The 22,578-nt window shown below is 39.4% G+C and overlaps 1 protein-coding gene across 7 annotated transcripts in view; it reads right to left on the minus strand.

The window, feature by feature from the left end:
- The window catches only part of SLC18B1 (solute carrier family 18 member B1), a 54,543-nt gene that overhangs the window by 11,855 nt on the left and 20,110 nt on the right, over positions 1-22,578 (minus strand). For 6 of the 7 annotated variants that reach the window (XR_011568494.1, XM_070796179.1, XM_070796183.1 and 3 more), the window contains 5 exons: positions 12,926-13,021; positions 12,537-12,610; positions 11,658-11,805; positions 9,217-9,373; positions 2,638-2,774 (listed from right to left, as the gene is read on the minus strand). Coding sequence is in view for 6 of the 7 variants with exons in the window: in XM_070796179.1 (XP_070652280.1) it covers positions 2,638-2,774; positions 9,217-9,373; positions 11,658-11,805; positions 12,537-12,610; positions 12,926-13,021 (612 nt within the window). In the remaining variant the exon portion in view is untranslated. The remainder of the gene's footprint in view (positions 1-2,637; positions 2,775-9,216; positions 9,374-11,657; positions 11,806-12,536; positions 12,611-12,925; positions 13,022-22,578) is intronic. The other variant, XM_070796182.1, reaches the window with a different exon arrangement.

Here is a 22,578-nt window from a genome sequence, read left to right on the forward strand (position 1 = left end):
AAAATAAAGTCTGACACTGTTTCCACTGTTTCTCCATCTATTTCCCAGGAAGTGATGGGACCAGATGCTATGATCTTCGTTTTCTGAATGTTGAGCTTTAAGCCAACTTTTTCACTCTCCTCTTTCACTTTCATCAAGAGGCTTTTGAGTTCCTCTTCACTTTCTGCCATAAGAATGGTGTCATCTGCATATCTGAGGTTATTGATACTTCTCCCAGCAATCTTGATTCCAGCTTGTGCTTCTTCCAGCCCAGCGTTTCTCATGATGTACTCTGCAGAGAAGTTAAATAAGCAGGATGACAATATACAGCCTTGACATACTCCTTTTCCTATTTGGAACCAGTCTGTTGTTCCATGTCCAGTAACTGTTGCTTCCTGACCTGCATATAGGTTTCTCAAGAGGCAGGTCAGGTGGTCTGGTATTCCCATCTCTTTCAGAATTTTCCACAGTTTACTGTGATCCACACAGTCAAAGGCTTTGGCATAGTCAATAAAGCAGAAATAGATATCTTTCTGGAACTCTCTTGCTTTTTCCATGATCCAGCGGACGTTGGCAATTTGATCTCTGGTTCCTCTGCCTTTTCCAAAACCAGCTTGAACATCAGGAAGTTCACGGTTCACATATTGCTGAAGCCTGGCTTGGAGAATTTTGAGCATTACTTTACTAGCGTGTGAGATGAGTGCAATTGTGCGGTAGTTTGAGCATTCTTTGGCATTGTCTTTCTTAGGGATTGGAATGAAAACTGACCTTTTCCAGTCCTGTGGCCACTGCTGAGTTTTCCAAATTTGCTGGCATATTGAGTGCAGCACTTTCACAGCATCATCTTTTAGGATTTGAAATAGCTCAGCTGAAATTCCATCACCTCCGCTAGCTTTGTTCGTAGTGATGCTTTCTAAGGCCCACTTGACTTCACATTCCAGGATGTCTGGCTCTAGGTCAGTCATTACACCATCGTGATTATCTGGGTCGTGAAGATCTTTTTTTGTACAGTTCTTCTGTGTATTCTTGCCACCTCTTCTTACTATCTTCTGCTTCTGTTAGGTCCATACCATTTCTGTCCTTTATCGAGCCCATCTTCGCATGAAATGTCCCCTTGGTATCTCTAATTTTCTTGAAGAGATCTCTAGTCATTCCCATTCTGTTGCTTTCCTCTATTTCTTTGCACTGATGGCTGAGGAAGGCTTTCTTATCTCTCCTTGCTATTCTTTGGAACTCTGCATTCAGATGTTTATATCTTTCCTTTTCTCCTTTGCTTTTCACTTCTCTTCTTTTCACAGGTATTTGTTAGGCCTCCCCAGACAGCCATTTTGCTTTTTTGCATTTCTTTTCCATGGGGATGGTCTTGATCCCTCTCTCGTGTACAATACTACTCTTTAATTAAGCACATGGGATCTACTTAGGTCAGTATATGTTTTAACAATGTTTATGACATAATTCAAGCTAAAAATTAGCCTTTTAAAGACAGTAGTGAGATATAAAAGTCAGAAATATCCTCTTCTGATTTTAAAACAGGTGGACCCCTTCCTTCCCTAAAAGACTGGTCGACCAATAATGGGACAGTAAAAAGCCAATTCAAACAACAGATAAGGCAGAAGAAGGGCAACAGGGAAAAAAAATGTGATAGAAAAACAGGGAAGTACATTTCTAAAGATTTTTATAAGTTAGACATGAGCAACCTGGGTTTATGAAAGATTGTTAAAATTTTTTTCAAGGTTTGGATAGAGTTCTTAAAAGGAAGAAAAATGACTCTTAAGAAGACTCGTTGTTGATAATATGAATGGAATGTGTCATTGAAAACACAAGATATTTCTCTTATGCATTACCTCATAGATGCTCACTGCTTAATTGTAATATTATATTATTTTCCAAAACTTGGGCCTGACAGTAAAATTACAGTCCCCAAGTTTACCCGTAGAATACCCTAAACTGTCAAGTGATTTGAAGGGATTGTGTTTCTGATAATGGTATTTTCTTCATTCTAGGGCCTCAAAGTGAACACAGGCTGCAGCTAGTAGATTTCTGTCTTTATAAACACAGCTTAAATCTCTAGTATAATTAACTATCAGACCCAGTAATATACTCTATTGCATTATTTCTTAATAATCTTTTTTCAAAAATATCAAAGAACAAATTGCTATGACATCAAACTTTAAAATTCAGTCATTTTTAGCATTAAAAAAAATAGAGACTCCTGGTTCCTTTCTCCCATTTCAGATCAGTATAGTTCATAGTCTTTCACATATATGCAATAGACTAAAAGTAAATGGACCCAGAGGGGATCTGTTAGAAAAGAAGGACACCTCACATTAAATGAGCCACTCAGAACCTCAAATGCCTCAATGGAATTTAAAACAGAGGAAAGTATCCTTGTTAAGCAGTCAGGATGCTGTCCAAGCCAGATCTATGATGACTAGAGTGAGGCCTAGGAGAAAGAGACCATTTACACAAATCAGACCCCTAGTTATAGGGACATCACAGAGGGAAGGTACAGGCTATCTTGATGTATAGATTTCATTCTGCCTCCTCCTTGCAGCCACCACACCCTTGCAGCTAGGGACTTTCTAGCAAGCAGGGCCTGAGAACAAGCAATTTTGTGCACCTACCACAATGGGGAGTTTTCATCACCAGGCTACTCACCTTCTCCAAAACAAAGAGGGACAGTGTAGGATCAAGGAAGCCAAAACAGGAGCTGAATGAGGTGATGACAAAGGATAAAAAGGCAACCTTGGGTAAAGTGATGAGTTTCCAGAATGAGTGTTTCCCTTTATCAGACTCTTTGGGGTAAAAATTTAAAAAGAAATTAGACTAATTAACATTGCTGAACTTAATCTTTCAATCTACTTTCAAAAGTAAAATTGGTAAGGACATCTTTATCCAGTAATCAAAACAACCATACCTCTGAGTTTTCCTAAAATTGCACATTATCAACATCTGCATATAAGTTATTCAAACCTAGAGGCCATTTTCAGGTACTTAAAAAATAATTTCTCAGATTCAAAAAAAAATCAACTGGAATCAGAGTATGAGGAGAAGTGGTCTTGGTTATAGGTCATCATCTAGAAGGCTTTCCCCAGATGGGAGAGAGAACATATAAAGTTGCCCTTGGTGGTAGGAAAAACCAGACGCTTTATCAGGCAACAATGTGTGTGTGCTGAGGAGGAATCTGAGTCAATCAAAGAACACAAGACAATTTTTTTTCTGCTTATGGAAAAACACTGGATTGAAAGGGATGCTAGTGAATCACGAGTACATTCAATTTGGCATCAAGGTCAGCTGAGAGCCAACCTCATGTCAATCGCTCAGTCGTGTCTGACTCTTTGCAACCCCACAGACTGTAGCCCGCCAGGCTCCTGTGTCCATGGGATTCTCCAGGCAAGAATACTGGAGTGGCTTGCCATTCCCTTCTCCAGAGGATCTTCTCAACCCAAGGATCAAACCCTGGTCTTTTGCATTGCAAGCAGATTCTTTACTGTTTGAGCTACAGGAAATCCTTTGAGCTATAGGGAAGCACCAACCTCAGGTGCTGTCATTTCCCCAACAGCAATACAACTTCTGCACTGTCCCAAGCACCAGGCATGGTTGTTCCCAAGCCTCCAATCATATCCTATAACTCCCTTCTTCTTTCCCTGCTAATTTTTCAATCTCTAGCCACTCTGTAAAGCCTCATTCTGGTCCTAAGCATCCTGCAAATTTTACCTCCATTATCATGTAATTGAGCAGCCTAAACTGCGTTTCATCTTCCATGGTTTATTGTTTGATTACTTTCCTATCTTCCACCTAATGTGCTCAACAAAATCTTTGCTGAGTCAGATATCATGCCAAATCACTGGGCACACAAAGCCAAAGAAGACAAACTCAGATCCTGATCTCACAGAGAACTTACAAAAAGGTGTGGTTGAGAGCCAGGATGGAGGGTAGCATTTGGAGCATATGAGAGGGTTGCCTAATAAAGAGGGAAAGCTGTTTAAGAGAGAATTTATGAAAGTTGTAATATCTAAATTACTGTCTAAAGGATGAGCTTGAGATGAGCAAGGAAAGGAGGAAAGAATAACCCAGGCATATTATCCAGGAATGGCTCATTGTGAGACTCGAAAGTGAGGGGAAAGTATTCTGTTTGAGGAAATGGAAGAGCAAAAGTAAAGAAGGAGGGTGGAGCTTGGAGTGTCAGGAGGAGAGATCATACTGCAGAAGGATGTAGTGATAAGATGATGCAGGACTTTGTAAAGCTCTGAGGGCCAGAGCAGCACTGACATATCCTCATTTCAACAGAACTCATTATGTAATAAATTCTTGGTGAATAATGATTTGGTAGGAAGCAAAGTACAAAAGAAGCATCAAGTGTGGTCCAGCTATATTTGTCAGGATAAGAGGGATACAGTTAAACTGTGGTGTTGGTTTCTTAATTATTAGCCAAATAGTCAATGATGAACCAAACGCGAACCCAACCTGTTTCACTACAGATTTGACTTAGAAAAGGGGTAAGCCCACCATGTGGCTCAGTGTGGCAGGCCAGTAGGGAGACTTCACTGGTTATGGATTTTGGATTGTGTATTACCAATGTTTAAAATAACAATGATAAAGGATCAACTTTAATCAATTACATTTATTGTGTATATAGAAGTATTACGGGTCTATGGCATAAGACAAACTATTATGAAATAAATAGTCCCTTTCTCTGAATGCAAGGTGGGAAAGGGGATTATCACCATAAGAACATACAGGAATGTCCGTGAAAATGAACACATCATGAGTTTAGCTAAGCTGTTGAAGAAGCCCAAGTAATGAAAACTTAGGGTGATACCTGTTTCCAGAGACACATAGCAGAATCACCCAGGGAGCTTTTCTAACCTCCTTAAAAACCTCTCTGCTTCCTCCAATTCTGATACATTCTTCTTGGAGGACATGACTCCATAGTTGACAATGCCTGCCACAGGAAGCTGCTCTGAGAGGTAAGGAAGCTGAGAGGCCTTCAGGTGTGAAGGGACAGGAAAAACGCAGAGCACTGCGGCACTACTGACTCAGCATTTAGATCAACGATTGAGAGGGTTCAGGGAAACTTTCCAGAAGAGGTCATACAATTAAGTTTTGAAGGGTGAGTCGGAGTTACGTAGAGTGGAAGTGGGAGACAGTCCAGCTCCTATGACTTGCCTGAGAAACCTCTAACAACAGCTTCTAGTGGCTTTCAAGGTAAAGCTCACAATTCATGGATTCAGGCATTTTTATTAAGAGGATTGTCATCCCTACAGGGGGCTTCCCCAGTGGCTCAGTGGTTGAAAAAAAAAAAAATCCACTGGCAACGCAGGAGACGCAGGAGATGTGGGTTCAATCCCTGGGTAGGGCAGATCCCCTGGAGGAGACCGTGACAACACACTCCAGTATTCCTGCCTGGAGTATCCCATGGACAGGGGAGCCTGGCAGGCTACTATCCACAGTGTCTCAAAGAGTGAGACATGATCGAAGGGACTGAGCACCACACACAGGCATCCCTAGAGGGGTGGGAGGAGGGAGTGGTGGTGGTAGGGAGACTCGAGAGGGAGGAGATATGTGTATACTAATGACTAATTCACGTTTTTGTATGGCAGAAATCAGCACAACATTCTAAAGCAATTATCCGCCAGTTAAAAACATAAATTTTAAAAAATTAAATTAAAAAAAGAGGACTGTCATGTACATGACTGTGTTTTAAAAATATTTCTTTAGGGACTTCCCCGGCAGTCCAATGGTTAAGATTCTGCATTGCCACTGCAGGGCGCATGGGTTCATCCCTGGTCCCCTGGTCAGGGAACTAAGATCCCACATGCCAAATAGCATGGCTGGCGGGGGCGGCGGGGGGTGGTGTTTGGGGGCGGGGGGAGCTGTGCAGGATTTTTCTTTAGCACAATACAGAAGAGGAGACTTGGCAAGCAAATATTAAGGATGAGAGACAGCGAGGGACTGAAATCGACTCTTCGTAACCCAAATCCACAGTGTTTATGGGTTTAAAAGGAAGTAAATGAGTGGAGTAGAACTTATAGAACACAAAATTCTGCCAATATCATCAAAATAAAAGGAAATTTAACTTTCCAGCCTTACCTATAAGCTTTCCTAAAACAATAATTTTTAAAGGTACTCCTTAATGGGAACACCTAAATCTTTATTTATAGCTTTAACATTATAAATTGTGAGATTTAAAAATATATATATCAGTTTCTCCCATTCAATCTAAATACAAGATCCTTACTTGGATAAACAGAAAGTTTGCCAAACCATTTTGTTTATAAAAATATAGTGGGCCTTAGGAAGAAAAACAAAGCATAGTGGGTCAAACAAAAGCTAGTGGAGGTGATGCAATTCCAGCTAAGCTATTTTAAACCCTAAAAGATGATGCTGTGAAAATGTTGCACTCAATATGCCAGCAGATATGGAAAACTCATCAGTGGCCACAGGACTGGAAAAGGTCAGTTTTCATTCCAATCCCAAAGAAAGGCAATGCCAAAGAATGTTCAAACTACTGCACAATTGCACTCATCTCACATCCTAGCAAAGTATTGCTCAAAATTCTCTAAGCCAGGCTTCAACAGTTCGTGAACTGAGAAATTCCAGATGTTCAAGCTGAACTTAGAAAAGGCAGAGGAACCAGAGATCAAATGGTCAACATCTGTTGGATCATAGAAAAAGCAAGAGAATTCCAGAAAAAACATCTGCTGCTGCTTCATTGACTACACTAAAGCATTTAACTATGTGGATCACAACAAACTGTGGAAAATTCTTTAAAAAAAAGGGAATACCAGACCGCCTTACCTGCCTCCTGAGAAATCTGTATGCAGGTCAAGAAGCAACAGTTAGAACCAGACATGGAAAAACTGACTGGTTCCAAATTGGGAAAGAAGTACATCAAGGTTGTATATTGTCACCCTGCTTATTTAACTTACATGCAGAGTACATTATGTGAAATGCCAGGCTGGATGAAGCACAAGCTAGAATCAAGGTTACATGAGAAATATCAATAACCTCAGATACACAGATGACACTACCCTAATGGCAGAAACTGAAGAGGAACTAAAGAGCCTCTTGATGAAAGTGAAAGAGGAGAGTTGAGAAAGCTGGCTTAAAATTCAACATTCAAAAAATGAAGATCATGGCATCTTGTCCTATCACTTCATGGCAAATAGATGGGCAAAAAATGGAAACAGTGACAGACTTTATTTTTTTAGGCTCCAAAACCACTGCAGATGGTGACTGTGGCCATGAAATAAAAAGATGCTTGCTCCTTGGAAGAAAAGCTATGACCAACCTAAATAGTGTATTAAAAAGCAGAGGCATTATTTTACTGACAAAGCTCCATATAGTCAAAGCTATGGTTTTTCCAGTAGTCATGTATGGATGTGAGAGCTAGACCATAAAGAAGGCTGAACAATGAAAAATTGATGCTTTTGAGCTGTACTGTTGGAGAAGACTCTTGAGAGTCCCCTGGACTGCAAGGAGATCAAACCAGTCAATCTTAAGGGAAATCTATCCTGAATATTCATTCAAAGGACTGTTGTTGAAGCTGAAGCTCCAATTCCTTGGCCACCTGATTCAAAGAGTTGACTCATTAGAAAAGACTCTTATGCTGGGAAAGACTGAAGGCAGGAGGAGAAGGGGATAACAGGATGAGATGATTAGATGGCATTGCTGACTCAATAGACATGAGTTTGAGCAAGCTCCGGGAGATAGCCTGACATGCTACACTCCATGGCGTTGCAAAGAGTCAGATACGACTGAGCAAATGAACAACAACTGGAGCTTTAAGTTAATTAAAGATGCAGGAAATTTTTAATTGAGGAATAACAGGAACAAAGAGAAATAAGTACCAAGTAACTAGGCTGACAGTGATTAGAGGGGCTTCAAAAGATACCATGTTGTGGGAGGGAGGGGAAGAGTCATATGAGGAGAGCAGGCCAGGACTCAAAGAATTACTGATGCTGGGGCCAGTCCAGCACCTAATCACAGAAGTTCTAAATAGCACATCTCACAATTAACTAGTAAGCCGTCTTTTTTCCCTATATGATGTTATTGATAAAGAATAAACAGAACTCTTTCCTCTATTGCAAGAGAATCTGACCTGGTGTCAGTTTCTTAGTTGACAGCCAAGTGTTCACCTGTGAACCCAATAGGAGGCCAGTCCGGGATGCCTGACTAGAGAAACAACTATCACTATGCACAGAAAGACGACAGGCTCTCCTCCAGCTCTGGAGCTAACTCGGTGGCTGTGTCACAGTAGGAATCTGATAATGGTAAAATACCGATTCCATTACTAGGCAATCTGGCTTATAATGAAAATAATCCTTGACTCGTAAATTTCATCTGTACAGAAAGAACTATAAACCAGCCATCAATACTCAATGCTTTGTGCCTCCCTGAGCTTGGGGACTCTTGTACCCAGAACGTGCCTTGTGGAGACCCAGGCAGCTGTGCCTATGGAGTTGTTATGGGATAGGTTGACTCCTACAGGGCATGAAGCTTCGGAGCCAAGATGATTCCCATTACTGCCTGATGTGGCCCTGAGTCCTCACACTTGAGCTATGCCGCACACACAGCTACAAGAAACCTGCAGAAGGAAGGTCTAACTTTGTCCTCCTGTCACAGTGCCTTCGGAGAAGACAATGGCACCCCACTCCAGTATTCTTGCCTGGAAAATCCCATGGATGGAGGAGCCTGGTGGGCTGCAGTCCATGGGGTCGCTAAGAGTCAGATACGACTGAGCAACTACACTTTCACTTTTCACTTTCATGCATTGGAGAAGGAAATGGCAACCCACTCCAGTGTTCTTGCCTGGAGAATCCCAGGGACGGGGAAGCCTGGTGGGCTGCCGTCTGTGGGGTCGCACAGAGTCTGACACGATTGAAGTGACTTAGCAGCATAGTGCCTTGTAATGGAAAGATTCTTTACATTAAAAGATGTAAAGAATCTTTAATTTAGAATTCAGGAAGACATCTGGTGGGCATTGCATATGTTTTATGATAAGAAATTTAATATTTGCTAATTCTATAGGTCAGAAAGAGTTTATGACAATTTATATAAACTAATTGCCGACTGCAAGATTTCTGAAAAGAGAATTGATTCTTTCAGCATGCACTACAAATCTATTAGTGATTATATAAAATGAAAGTGAGTATATGTTAAATTGGTCTCCTACAAAGGCATAAAAATACTTAAATTTAAGATTCTTAAAATGAGCAATAAATGAGGTCTTACCATAATTGGGTAAAATGCACATGTTGAGGGGAACCATCAGCAGAACTATGCATCCCAGAAAAATGAAAGGCACCTCATAGCCAAAGGACTGATACAAAAAGCCACCCAAAGGAGGCCCCAGCACTAGTCCCAGTCCAGAGAAAGTCTCAAGACTTCCCTAAAAATGGGAAAACAAAAGAAAATTGAGTTAATATGTTTCATTTGAAAAATGAACAAAGCATTAATGGAAAGTTCTGAAAAAAATTCTATCCACTTTACAATTTATACACACACCACCCACCAAGATAGACCAAAAATTTTAACATGCACATTGAAATTATAAAAGTACTAGAAAAATAAAATATGAGAGTTTTTTCCTAATCCTTACAGTGAACCAAATTTTCTAATTATGACATAAAAACTCAGAAGACACAAAAGAAGACTGATAACTCTGATTACATGAATATATGAAAAACTATGGACAGCAAAAAAAAAAAAAGACAAACGAAGAATGGGGAAAAAGTACTGACAAAAGACTAATTTCCCAAAAGCACCATGACAGCAACTGTTAATGAATGAGGCAAATCAGCAGTACTGTGGGAAAATGGGCAAATGTTATAGTCTATGCTATGCTACGCTAAGTCACTCCAGTCGTGTCCGACTCTGTGTGACCCCATAGACGCAGCCCACCAGGCTCCCCCATCCCTGGGATTCTCCAGGCAAGAACACTGGAGTGGGTTGCCATTTCCTTCTCCAATGCATGAAAGTGAAAAGTGAAAGTGAAGTCGCTCAGTTGTGTCCGACTGCTAGCGACCCCATGGACTGCAGCCTACCAGGCTCCTCCGTCCATGGGATTTTCCAGGCAAGAGTACTGGAGTGGGGTGCCATTGCCTTCTCCGATGTTATAGTCTGTTCACACATAAAATGAAAACAATTCACGCTAATGTGAACTGACCACCTCTAACTTGCAGGACAGCAAAGCCCTACTCCAAATATGTTCAGCCACAAAACCTTGTTTTACAGAGCATGTCAACTGACTAGCATCTTTCTGAACCCCTCTGAGAAATATACTTTATGGAAATGGAAATAGTGTATCTGTTACAGTGGCCACCATGGCATGACAAACTGCCATAGAACCTAAAGCGAATTTATCCAGATATACAATACATATACAGATATATGTACTTACATTAATTGTATAAATACATATGGGTATATACTTAATAAAAGTGTGGATATTTATATTTATACAGCAAATAGTTTACCTGATGGTCAAAACTTTCAAACTGTAGTATTAATACAGGTAAATGAGGGAACATGGTACTGAGCTGATTAGATCTGAGGTCTCTGAAAGTGAAAGAAAGAAAGAAAAGGAAGTGAAGTCGCTCAGTCATGTCTGACTCTTTGCAACCCCATGGACTGTAGCCTACTAGGCTTCTCCGTCCACGGGATTCTCCAGGCAAGAATATTGGAGTGGGTTACCATTTCCTTCTCCAGGGGATCTTCCCAACCCAGGGATTGAACCCGGGTCTCTCACATTGGAGGAAGATGCTTAAACCTCTGAGCCACCAGGAAAGGTGAGGGTGGTGCCTATTCTCATATACAAACCAGGAGTCCTTCAGGAATGCCTGGCTCCAGAGGAGAGAAGGCAGCAGATAAGAGCTGGGACAAGAATCTGCTATGTCACTAATACTCCGTGTCAAGGCATCTGGGCAATATATGAGAATGTATGTCAATATGATGCTACCAGGCTCTGGATTTTTATGGTAAAGTAAGTTGGAGAAGACTCTTGAGAGTCCCTTGGACTGCAAGGAGATCCAACCAGTCCATCGTAAAGGAGACCAGTCCTGAGTGTTCATTGGAAGGACTGATGCTGAGGCTGAAACTCCAATACTTTTGGCCACCTCATGCGAAGAGTTGACTCATTGGAAAAGACCCTGATGCTGGGAGGGATTAGGGGCAGGAGGAGAAGGAGACGACAGAGGATGAGATGGCTGGATGGCATCACCGACTTGATACGCGTGAGTTTGGGTGAACTCTGGGAGTTGGTGATGGACAGAGAGGCCTGGCATGCTGCGATTCATGGGGTCATCCTTTCCATGACTCTGGGAAAAGTGGAAACAGGACTCTAGTATAAATCTGCTTCATGCAGCCCAGCCACAATCTAGGCTACAGAGAGATAGCAAATATTACTATGGAGGCTTTTTTTTTAAGAGGTAAAAAGGAGTATTTGGTTTTGCCATTTAGTGGCTTGTAAGGCCAGAAAAAGCACCTAAGTAAGACTAAGGGTACATTTATTGACAGCCTGCTGCTGAAAGTAGAAACTGGGGTAAAAGGTAACAAACACAGAGAGTAGAAAAAAAGCAGGTCTAGAAGAATGGGCCCCAGCTTTGGCTTGAAAGGTCAAGCAAACATTTTAGCTACACTAAAAGGAAAACAGGAACAGTGTATAAAATACTTACCAATACTGTAGCCACATTGTTTGGAAAAGCCTTTGCAACGATAGAAGAAGAGGCAGTTATTGCTGCCTCGAAACTTATTGCATCAGTTATTCTCAGTAGAAAGCACATAGCAATAAACACTGGTCCTTCTGGAACTTGGTCCAAGAGGCTAAAAGAGAATAAAACAATCCTCAAATGCCAAATTGATTTTATTTTTTTTTCAACTGTACTCACTGAAAACAGTAACACCTCAATCATAGTTATTAAAATAAGTCACTTTAGAATATGAATTTTTAAGAGTTTCTTTGTTATATTTTTAGTAGGAGGAATTTGAGTCATAATAACAGCCTTATTGTCCTTTTCTTTGACATATTTGATGGCTTAAATAATAATACTAAATAGGCCTTTTGAAAAATGTAGAGTCAATCTAACAAGAACCTATGCAGAAAGACTTAGATTTAGGTCTTCCCCAAAAAACAACAACAAAAAAAGCAAAATCAGGAACCTGAGAAAGACTTCTGATACATTAGCTTAACATCTATATTCTGATCTTCTTTAGCTGATTGTTTAGACAAGAAACTCACCTTTTTGCTTGAGCCAAAAAAACTTGTGACTCAGAAAAGTGAGTTAAGTTTCTGTCACTCAAGTCACAGAAGTCCTAAAGAACAGATTCAGCAGCCAACTTAATGGTGATCCCCTAGAGGATTTTTTTCTTAAGATCAGTGTCATTCATTTCATTCTCCACACCATCCAACTCCCTTCACCATTAGTCATATGCCAGGCATTTGATAATCAATGGTAATGACTGATTTAAAGAAATCATTAACCATTAACCATTTTAAACTGAAGATAAATTAGGAAATCTGTTCAGGCTCCCAAACATATCAGAACATGACTTACCCAAAGAGAACTGTAACTGCTCCTGAGACAAACATTCCTGCTACAAACATAAATTTTGCTCCAATATGTACAAGCTATAATAAACGTAAAAGAAAATGGTAAATTGATGACTGCTACAAGTCTATACTGACATAAACAAATCCACTGTATCAGGAAACAGAAGATTTGGGGAAGATATATACAGTTAACAAAACGTAATTCTTTAGTGGAATGACAACACGCATTCTTACAAACATGGAAGAAGTTAAAAATCAATCAACCATGAGAATGGAACTGTCAACTGAAGCACAGTTCATAACATACGATGCTGGTTATTTCTGCATCAGTGGAAATTTTAGACTTGTAAATTAGAATAACTCATTACACCATTTAAAAAAAATAATACTTACATATTTTCCAAATACCAAAGATGCCAGAAAGTCAAACAAAGCATAACATCCAAAGATCGTACCAATAACTGTATTGCTGGCTCCTTTCTTTTCAGCCTTTAAAAAAAAACAGAAAAGAAAAAGTTTGAAAGATAAATTAGCAACAGTATGGGGAAAAAACGGAGCTACTAGATCAGAGGATCATCCTCCTGTAACCTTTATCTGTAAAGCAATTTCAAAGATTATTATTTCAGAATAAACAGGCTAAGAAAGGAAAGGAAACTGTAGTAAAACTTAGTTCTCTGACATGAAAATAATTCACTCACCAAGCCTAAAACAAATTGTTAACTTTATGATCTTGAGAAAAAAAAGAGCAAAACTGGAGGTATCACACCTCTTGATTTTGAAAATAGATTACAGAGGAGGAGCCAAGATGGCGGAGGAGTAGGACGGGGAGAACACTTTCTCCCCCACAAATTCATCAAAAGAGCATTTAAACGTCGAGTAAATTCCACAAAACAACTTCTGAATGCCGGCAGAGAGGAGAGAGAAGAAATACAGCTCCACCCACCAGAACACCGACACAAGCTTCCCTAACCAGGAAACCTTGACAAGCCACCTGTACAAACCCACACACAGCGAGGAAACACCACAATAAAGAGAACTCCACAAACTGCCAGAATACAGAAAGGACACCCCAAACTCAGCAATTTAAACAAGATGAAGAGACAGAGGAATACTCAGCAGATAAAGGAACAGGATAAATGCCCACCAAACCAAACAAAAGAGGAAGAGATAGGGAATCTACCTGATAAAGAATTCCGAATAATGATAGTGAAATTGATCCAAAATCTTGAAACTAAAATGGAATCACAGATAAATAGCCTGGAGACAAGGATTGAGAAGATGCAAGAAAGGTTTAACAAGGACCTAGAAGAAATAAAAAAGAGTCAATATATAATGAATAATGCAATAAGTGAAATTAAAAACACTCTGGAGGCAACAAATAGTAGAATAACAGAGGCAGAAGACAGGATTAGTGAATTAGAAGATAGAATGGTAGAAATAAATGAATCAGAGAGGATAAAAGAAAAACGAATTAAAAGAAATGAGGACAATCTCAGAGACCTCCAGGACAATATTAAACGCTACAACATTCGAATCATAGGGGTTCCAGAAGAAGAAGACAAAAAGAAAGACCATGAGAAAATACTTGAGGAGATAATAGTGGAAAACTTCCCTAAAATGGGGAAGGAAATAATCACCCAAGTCCAAGAAACCCAAAGAGTACCAAACAGGATAAACCCAAGGAGAAACACCCCAAGACACATATTAATCAAATTAACAAAGATCAAACACAAAGAACAAATATTAAAAGCAGCAAGGGGCAAACAACAAATAACACACAAGGGAATTCCCATAAGGATAACAGCTGATCTTTCAATAGAAACTCTTCAAGCCAGGAGGGAATGGCAAGACATACTTAAAATGATGAAAGAAAATAACCTACAGCCCAGATTATTGTACCCAGCAAGGATCTCATTCAAGTATGAAGGAGAAATCAAAAGCTTTTCAGACAAGCAAAAGCTGAGAGAATTCTGCACCACCAAACCAGCTCTCCAACAAATACTAAAGGATATTCTCTAGACAGGAAACACAAAAACAGTGTATAAACTCGAACCCAAAACAATAAAGTAAATGGCAACGGGAACATACTTATCAGTAATTACCTTAAACGTAAATGGGTTGAATGCCCCAACCAAAAGACAAAGACTGGCTGAATGGATACAAAAACAAGACCCCTACATATGTTGTCTACAAGAGACCCACCTCAAAACAGGAGACACATACAGACTGAAAGTGAAGGGCTGGAAAAAGATTTTCCATGCAAATAGGGACCAAAAGAAAGCAGGAGTAGCAATACTCATATCAGATAAAATAGACTTTAAAACAAAGGCTGTGAAAAGAGACAAAGAAGGTCACTACATAATGATCAAAGGATCAATCCAAGAAGAAGATATAACAATTATAAATATATATGCACCCAACACGGGAGCACCACAGTACGTAAGACAAATGCTAACAAGTATGAAAGGAGAAATTAACAATAACACAATAATAGTGGGAGACTTTAATACCCCACTCACACCTATGGATAGATCAACTAAACAGAAAATTAACAAGGAAACACAAACTTTAAACGATACAATAGACCAGTTAGACCTAATTGATATCTATAGGTCATTTCATCCCAAAACAATGAATTTCACCTTTTTCTCAAGCGCACATGGAACCTTCTCCAGGATAGATCACATCCTGGGCCATAAAGCTAGCCTTGGTAAATTCAAAAAGATAGAAATCATTCCAAGCATTTTTTCTGACCACAATGCAGTAAGATTAGATCTCAATTACAGGAGAAAAACTATTAAAAATTCCAACATATGGAGGCTGAACAACACGCTGCTGAATAACCAACAAATCACAGAAGAAATCAAAAAAGAAATCAAAATTTGCATAGAAACGAATGAAAATGAAAACACAACAACCCAAAACCTGTGGGACACGGTAAAAGCAGTCCTAAGGGGAAAGTTCATAGCAATACAGGCACACCTCAAGAAACAAGAAAAAAGTCAAATAAATAACCTAACTCTACACCTAAAGCAACTAGAAAAGGAAGAAATGAAGAACCCCAGGGTTAGTAGAAGGAAAGAAATCTTAAAAATTAGAGCAGAAATAAATGCAAAAGAAACAAAAGAGACCATAGCAAAAATCAACAAAACCAAAAGCTGGTTCTTTGAAAGGATAAATAAAATTGACAAACCATTAGCCAGACTCATCAAGAAACAAAGGGAGAAAAATCAAATCAACAAAATTAGAAACGAAAATGGAGAGATCACAACAGACAACACAGAAATACAAAGGATCATAAGAGACTACTATCAACAATTATATGCCAATAAAATGGACAACGTGGAAGAAATGGACAAATTCTTAGAAAAGTACAACTTTCCAAAACTGGACCAGGAAGAAATAGAAAATCTTAACAGACCCATCACAAGCATGGAAATTGAAACTGTAATCAAAAATCTTCCAGCAAACAAAAGCCCCGGTCCAGACGGCTTCACAGCTGAATTCTACCAAAAATTTAGAGAAGAGCTAACACCTATCCTGCTCAAACTCTTCCAGAAAATTGCAGAGGAAGGTAAACTTCCAAACTCATTCTATGAGGCCACCATCACCCTAATACCAAAACCTGACAAAGATCCCACAAAAAAAGAAAACTACAGGCCAATATCACTGATGAACATAGATGCAAAAATCCTTAACAAAATTCTAGCAATCAGAATCCAACAACACATTAAAAAGATCATACACCATGATCAAGTGGGCTTTATCCCAGGGATGCAAGGATTCTTCAATATCCGCAAATCAATCAATGTAATACACCACATTAACAAATTGAAAAATAAAAACCATATGATTATCTCAATAGATGCAGAGAAAGCCTTTGACAAAATTCAACATCCATTTATGATAAAAACTCTCCAGAAAGCAGGAATAGAAGGAACATACCTCAACATAATAAAAGCTATATATGACAAACCCACTGCAAACATTATCCTCAATGGTGAAAAATTGAAAGCATTTCCTCTAAAGTCAGGAACAAGACAAGGGTGCCCACTTTCACCATTACTATTCAACATAGTTTTGGAAGTTTTGGCCACAGCAATCAGAGCAGAAAAAGAAATAAAAGGAATCCAAATTGGAAAAGAAGAAGTAAAACTCTCACTATTTGCAGATGACATGATCCTCTACATAGAAAACCCTAAAGAGTCCACCAGAAAATTACTAGAAATAATCAATGACTACAGTAAAGTTGCAGGATATAAAATCAACACACAGAAATCCCTTGCATTCCTATACACTAATAATGAGAAAACAGAAAGAGAAATTAAGGAAACAATTCCATTCACCATTGCAACAGAAAGAATAAAATACTTAGGAATATATCTACCTAAAGAAACTAAAGACCTATATATAGAAAACTATAAAACACTGGTGAAAGAAATCAAAGAGGACACTAATAGATGGAGAAATATACCATGTTCATGGATTGGAAGAATCAATATAGTGAAAATGAGTATACTACCCAAAGCAATTTATAGATTCAACGCAATCCCTATCAAGCTACCAACAGTATTCTTCACAGAGCTAGAACAAATAATTTCACAATTTGTATGGAAATACAAAAAACCTCGAATAGCCAAAGCGATCTTGAGAAAGAAGAATGGAACTGGAGGAATCAACCTACCTGACTTCAGGCTCTACTACAAAGCCACAGTTATCAAGACAGTATGGTACTGGCACAAAGACAGAAATATTGATCAATGGAATAAAATAGAAAGCCCAGAGATAAATCCACGCACATATGGACACCTTATCTTCGACAAAGGAGGCAAGAATATACAATGGATTAAAGACAATCTCTTTAACAAGTGGTGCTGGGAAATCTGGTCAGCCACTTGTGAAAGAATGAAACTGGACCACTTTCTAACACCATACACAAAAATAAACTCAAAATGGATTAAAGATCTAAACGTAAGACCAGAAACTATAAAACTCCTAGAGGAGAACATAGGCAAAACACTCTCCGACATACATCACAGCAGGATCCTCTATGACCCACCTCCCAGAATATTGGAAATAAAAGCAAAAATAAACAAATGGGACCTAATTAACCTTAAAAGCTTCTGCACATCAAAGGAAACTATTAGCAAGGTGAAAAGACAGCCTTCAGAATGGGAGAAAATAATAGCAAATGAAGCAACCGACAAACAACTAATCTCAAAAATATACAAGCAACTCCTACAGCTCAACTCCAGAAAAATAAACGACCCAATCAAAAAATGGGCCAAAGAACTAAATAGACATTTCTCCAAAAAAGACATACAGATGGCTAACAAACACATGAAAAGATGCTCAACATCACTCATTATCAGAGAAATGCAAATCAAAACCACTATGAGGTACCATTTCACACCAGTCAGAATGGCTGCGATCCAAAAGTCTACAAACAATAAATGCTGGAGAGGGTGTGGAGAAAAGGGAACCCTCTTACACTGTTGGTGGGAATGCAAACTAGTACAGCCACTATGGAGAACAGTGTGGAGATTCCTTAAAAAACTGGAAATAGAACTGCCTTATGACCCAGCAATCCCACTGCTGGGCATACACACTGAGGAAACCAGAAGGGAAAGAGACACGTGTACCCCAATGTTCATCGCAGCACTGTTTATAATAGCCAAGACATGGAAGCAACCTAGATGTCCATCAGCAGATGAATGGATAAGAAAGCTGTGGTACATATACACAATGGAGTATTACTCAGCCATTAAAAAGAATACATTTGAATCAGTTCTAATGAGGTGGATGAAACTGGAGCCTATTATACAGAGTGAAGTAAGCCAGAAGGAAAAACATAAATACAGTATTCTAACGCATATATATGGAATTTAGAAAGATGGTAACAATAACCCTGTGTACGAGACAGCAAAAGAGACACTGATGTATAGAACAGTCTTATGGACTCTGTGGGAGAGGGAGAGGGTGGGAAGATTTGGGAGAATGACATTGTAACATGTAAAATATCATGTAAGAAACGAGTTGCCAGTCCAGGTTCGATGCACGATACTGGATGCTTGGGGCTAGTGCACTGGGACGACCCAGAGGGAGGGTATGGGGAGGGAGGAGGGAGGAGGGGTCAGGATGGGGAACACATGTATACCTGTGGTGGATTCATTTTGATATTTGGCAAAACTAATACAATTATGTAAAGTTTAAAAATAAAATAAAATTTAAAAAAAAAAAAAAAAAAAAGAAAATAGATTACAAAGGTGTAATAATTAAAACAGTACAATGCTGGCCTAAAGACAGACATATGCATCAATGGAACAGAACAGAGAGCTCAGAAATAAACCTAAACAAACATGGTCAATTCATCTTCCACGAGGGTGCCAAGGACACACAATGGGGAAGAGATATTCTCTTCAACAAATGATGTCAGAACAACTGGACATCCATATGCTAACGAATGAAACTGGATCCCTATCTTATACCACTCACAAACTAAACTCAAAGCAAACTAGACTTAAACATAAAATCTGAGACTGTTAAACTTTTTGAAGAAAATGGCGGATGCGGGACTTTTTAAAAATTATTTTTATTGGAGTATAGTTGGTTTACAGTGTTGTGTTAGTTCACTGTACAGCAAAGTAAATCAGTTATACATATACACATGTCTACTCTTATTTATTTTTCCATATAGGTCATGACATTGGTCTTGGCAATGATTTCTTATATGTGACACCAAAAATCTAAGCAACAAGACAAATCAAACAAATGGAATTACACTGAACTAAAAATCTTCACAGCAAAGAAAACGATCAAAAGAGTGAAAGGGCAATCTACAGAATGGGAGAAAGCAATTTGTAAACCATCTCCATATAAGTAGCTAATATCCAAAATATGTAAGACTCTCCTACAATTCAATAATCTATTAATAAAAAACCACCACAAAGAACATGACTTAAAATGAGAAAAGGATTTCAACAGACATTTCTCTAAAAAAGAGACATACAAACGGCCACCAGGTATAAGAAATGCTGCTCAAGATCACTAACCATCAGGGAAATGCAAATTAAAATCATAATGAGATATCATCTCACAGCAGTTAGGATAGACAGCAATAATTGAAAGCACAGAAAATAACAAGTGTTGGTGAGGAGGTGAAGAAATCAGAACCCTTATACACTGTTGGCAGGAATGCAGAATGGTGCAGCCTCTATGGAAAACAATATGGAGGATCCCCAATACATTAAAAACAGAACTACCATATAATCCAACAATCCCTCTACTGTGTATATACCCTAAAGAATTGAGAGCAGCATCTCAGAGATATTTGCAATCCCATGCTCACTGTGGCACTAGCTGAGATAATACAGAAACAACTAAGAAATAGCTAAGATAATATAGAAATAACCCAAATGTCCATCGACAGATGAATGGACAAAGAAAATGTGGTATATACATAACACAGGATATTATTCACCTCAAAAATAAGGACATCTTGGCATCTGCAACAATATGGATGAAACTTGAGGAAATTGTGCTAAACGAAGTAAGCCTTCACAGAAGAACAAACACTGCATGATTCTGCTTGTATCAAGTATCTACGATAGCCAAATTCATAAAAGCAGAGCTTAAAATGGTGGTTGTCAGGGACTTTGGGAAGGGGGAAGTGGGGAATTATAGCTCTTTGGATATAAATTTTCTGTTAAGTAAGATAAACTCATGTTATGTTCTCACCACAAAAAGAAGAAGAAAGAAAAAGTCCACAAGAAAACCCAAGGGATTTTTTGGAGGTGCTGAATAAGTTTAGTATTTTGATTGCAGTGATGAGTGAAAAGGAACTAAAAAGCCTCTTGATGAAGGTGAAAGAGGAGAGTGAAAAAGTTGGCTTAAAACTCAACATTCAAAAAACGAAGATCATGGCATCTGGTCCCATCACTTCATGGGAAATGGATGGGGAAACAGTGGAAGCAGTGTCAGACATTATTTTGGGGGGCTCCAAAATCACTGCAGATGGTGATTGTAGCCATGACATTAAAAGACGCTTACTCCTTGGAAGGAAAGTTATGACCAACCTAGATAGCATATTCAAAAGCAGAGACATTACTTTGCCAACAAAGGTTCATCTAGTCAAGGCTATGGTTTTTCCTGTGGTCATGTATGGATGTGAGAGTTGGACTGTGAAGAAGGCTGAGCACCGAAGAATTGATGTTTTTGAACTGTGGTGTTGGAGAAGACTCTTGAGAGTCCCTTGGACTGCAAGGAGATCCAACTAGTCCATTCTGAAGGAGATCAGCCCTGGGATTTCTTTGGAAGGAATGATGCTAAAGCTGAAACTCCAGTACTTTGGCCACCTCATGCGAAGAGTTGACTCATTGGAAAAGACTCTGATGCTGGGAGGGATTGGGGGCAGGAGGAGAAGGGGATGACAGAGGATGAGATGGCTGGATGGCATCACTGACTCGATGGACATGAGTCTGAGTGAACTCCAGGAGTTGGGGATGGACAGGGAGGCTGGCGTGCTGCGATTCATGGGGTCGCAAGGAGTCAGACACGACTGAGCGACTGAACTAACTGAACTGAACTGATGACATCATAGATGGTGTGCATATGTCTAAACTCATCAAGATAGATATATTAAATAAGTATAAATTTTTGTATAACAATTATACCTCAATAAAGTCTGCCCCCAACCAAAATAAGAATTGTTAGCTTTAGCAGGCCAAAATCAGAATTAGAGTATAAACAAAACAAAAAGCCTTGGTTGAGGAAAGGTAAGCTCTGCTTCTCCTGTAGAACTAAGCCAACAGTTGATCTTGAAATGCTTTCTTTTTGGTATCTTTGAGTTCATAGAATATATACTTATTCATCTCTGCCCTCAGTTTTTGGCACAGAACTCTGACTATCCTTGTAACTTCCTTAGTGATAAGAGCCCTAGGAGTAATAATGTTCTAATATTCGGTCTTTGACCCTGGTTCCTGACACCAAGCTCCTAGTCCCTTGGCATCTCTGGGTGACTCTTGGTGATTCCTGCTTGGGGATTAGTCACCAGAAAGACCAAGCCATGATTAGTTTAGAACTTTTGGTTCCACACCCCATTCTCCAGAGAAGGGCTGGAAACTGAGTTAATGATTAATCATGCCTGTGTGATTAAGTCCCCATAAAAATCCCTAAGGTGTAGGACTTGGGGACCTCTGGGGTCAGTGAACACATGGAGGATCTGGGAATGTGGCTCACCTGCAGGGGACATGGGAGCTGCATGCCCCTGCCACATACCTCCCGCTCTGTATCTCTTCCATCTACATGCCCAGCTATATACTTTATCACATCCTTTTATAATAGTGTTAAGCAAGTGCTTCCCTGAGTTGTGGAAGCCATTCCAGCAAGTAACTGAATCCTAGGTGGAGAGGAGGGAGGGTCATTGTGTCTTGCCTAAAGTTTTACCTGTAAGTTCAAAGGATTTGCTAACAAAAGAAACCATTCATTACACACAAATAATTTCAATTTTTTAGATTTGACTTAATTTCAACATGCAGTCATTAAAAAAAAAAAAAAAAGAAAGAAATAGAAACAAGAGAGAGAACTAACAGACAATACACCACCAAACTGAGCCAACAACCTACATCCAGACTTGAACAGTGCTGGGAAGTCCCTTGTTAATAGCAATCTGGAGTCGCAATGGGAAAGGGTCCTGAGTGGTGTGTCCACCCCATGGGTGAGACTTCAAATTGTGGTTAGGGGGCTCCCATTTATAATCCCAGGCCTCAAACTGATATCATCATCAGTTTGCATGCAAAGCTGCAGCTCTGGCTTTGGGGTTCTTTGTTAACTTTTACACTGCAGTTTGCTTCACTTTGTGAGTCATAGGATTTTGTTAGACCCCAGGGATTGGCCAGATTTTCAGAGGCTCGAGAATTCTAAGACCCACTCCTTTTCTTATCTAAGCACTAGCTGTGCTTGGAGGCAGGATCCGAGGTGTCCAGGCAGGTCAGAAGTAGGTTAGAGGCCCACTCTCCTGCTTCTGAAGCCTGAACAAGGTTTCCTCC

The sequence above is a fragment of the Bos indicus genome, chromosome 9, assembly GCF_029378745.1.
Source record: "Bos indicus isolate NIAB-ARS_2022 breed Sahiwal x Tharparkar chromosome 9, NIAB-ARS_B.indTharparkar_mat_pri_1.0, whole genome shotgun sequence".
In the NCBI taxonomy this organism is placed as follows: domain Eukaryota; kingdom Metazoa; phylum Chordata; class Mammalia; order Artiodactyla; family Bovidae; genus Bos; species Bos indicus.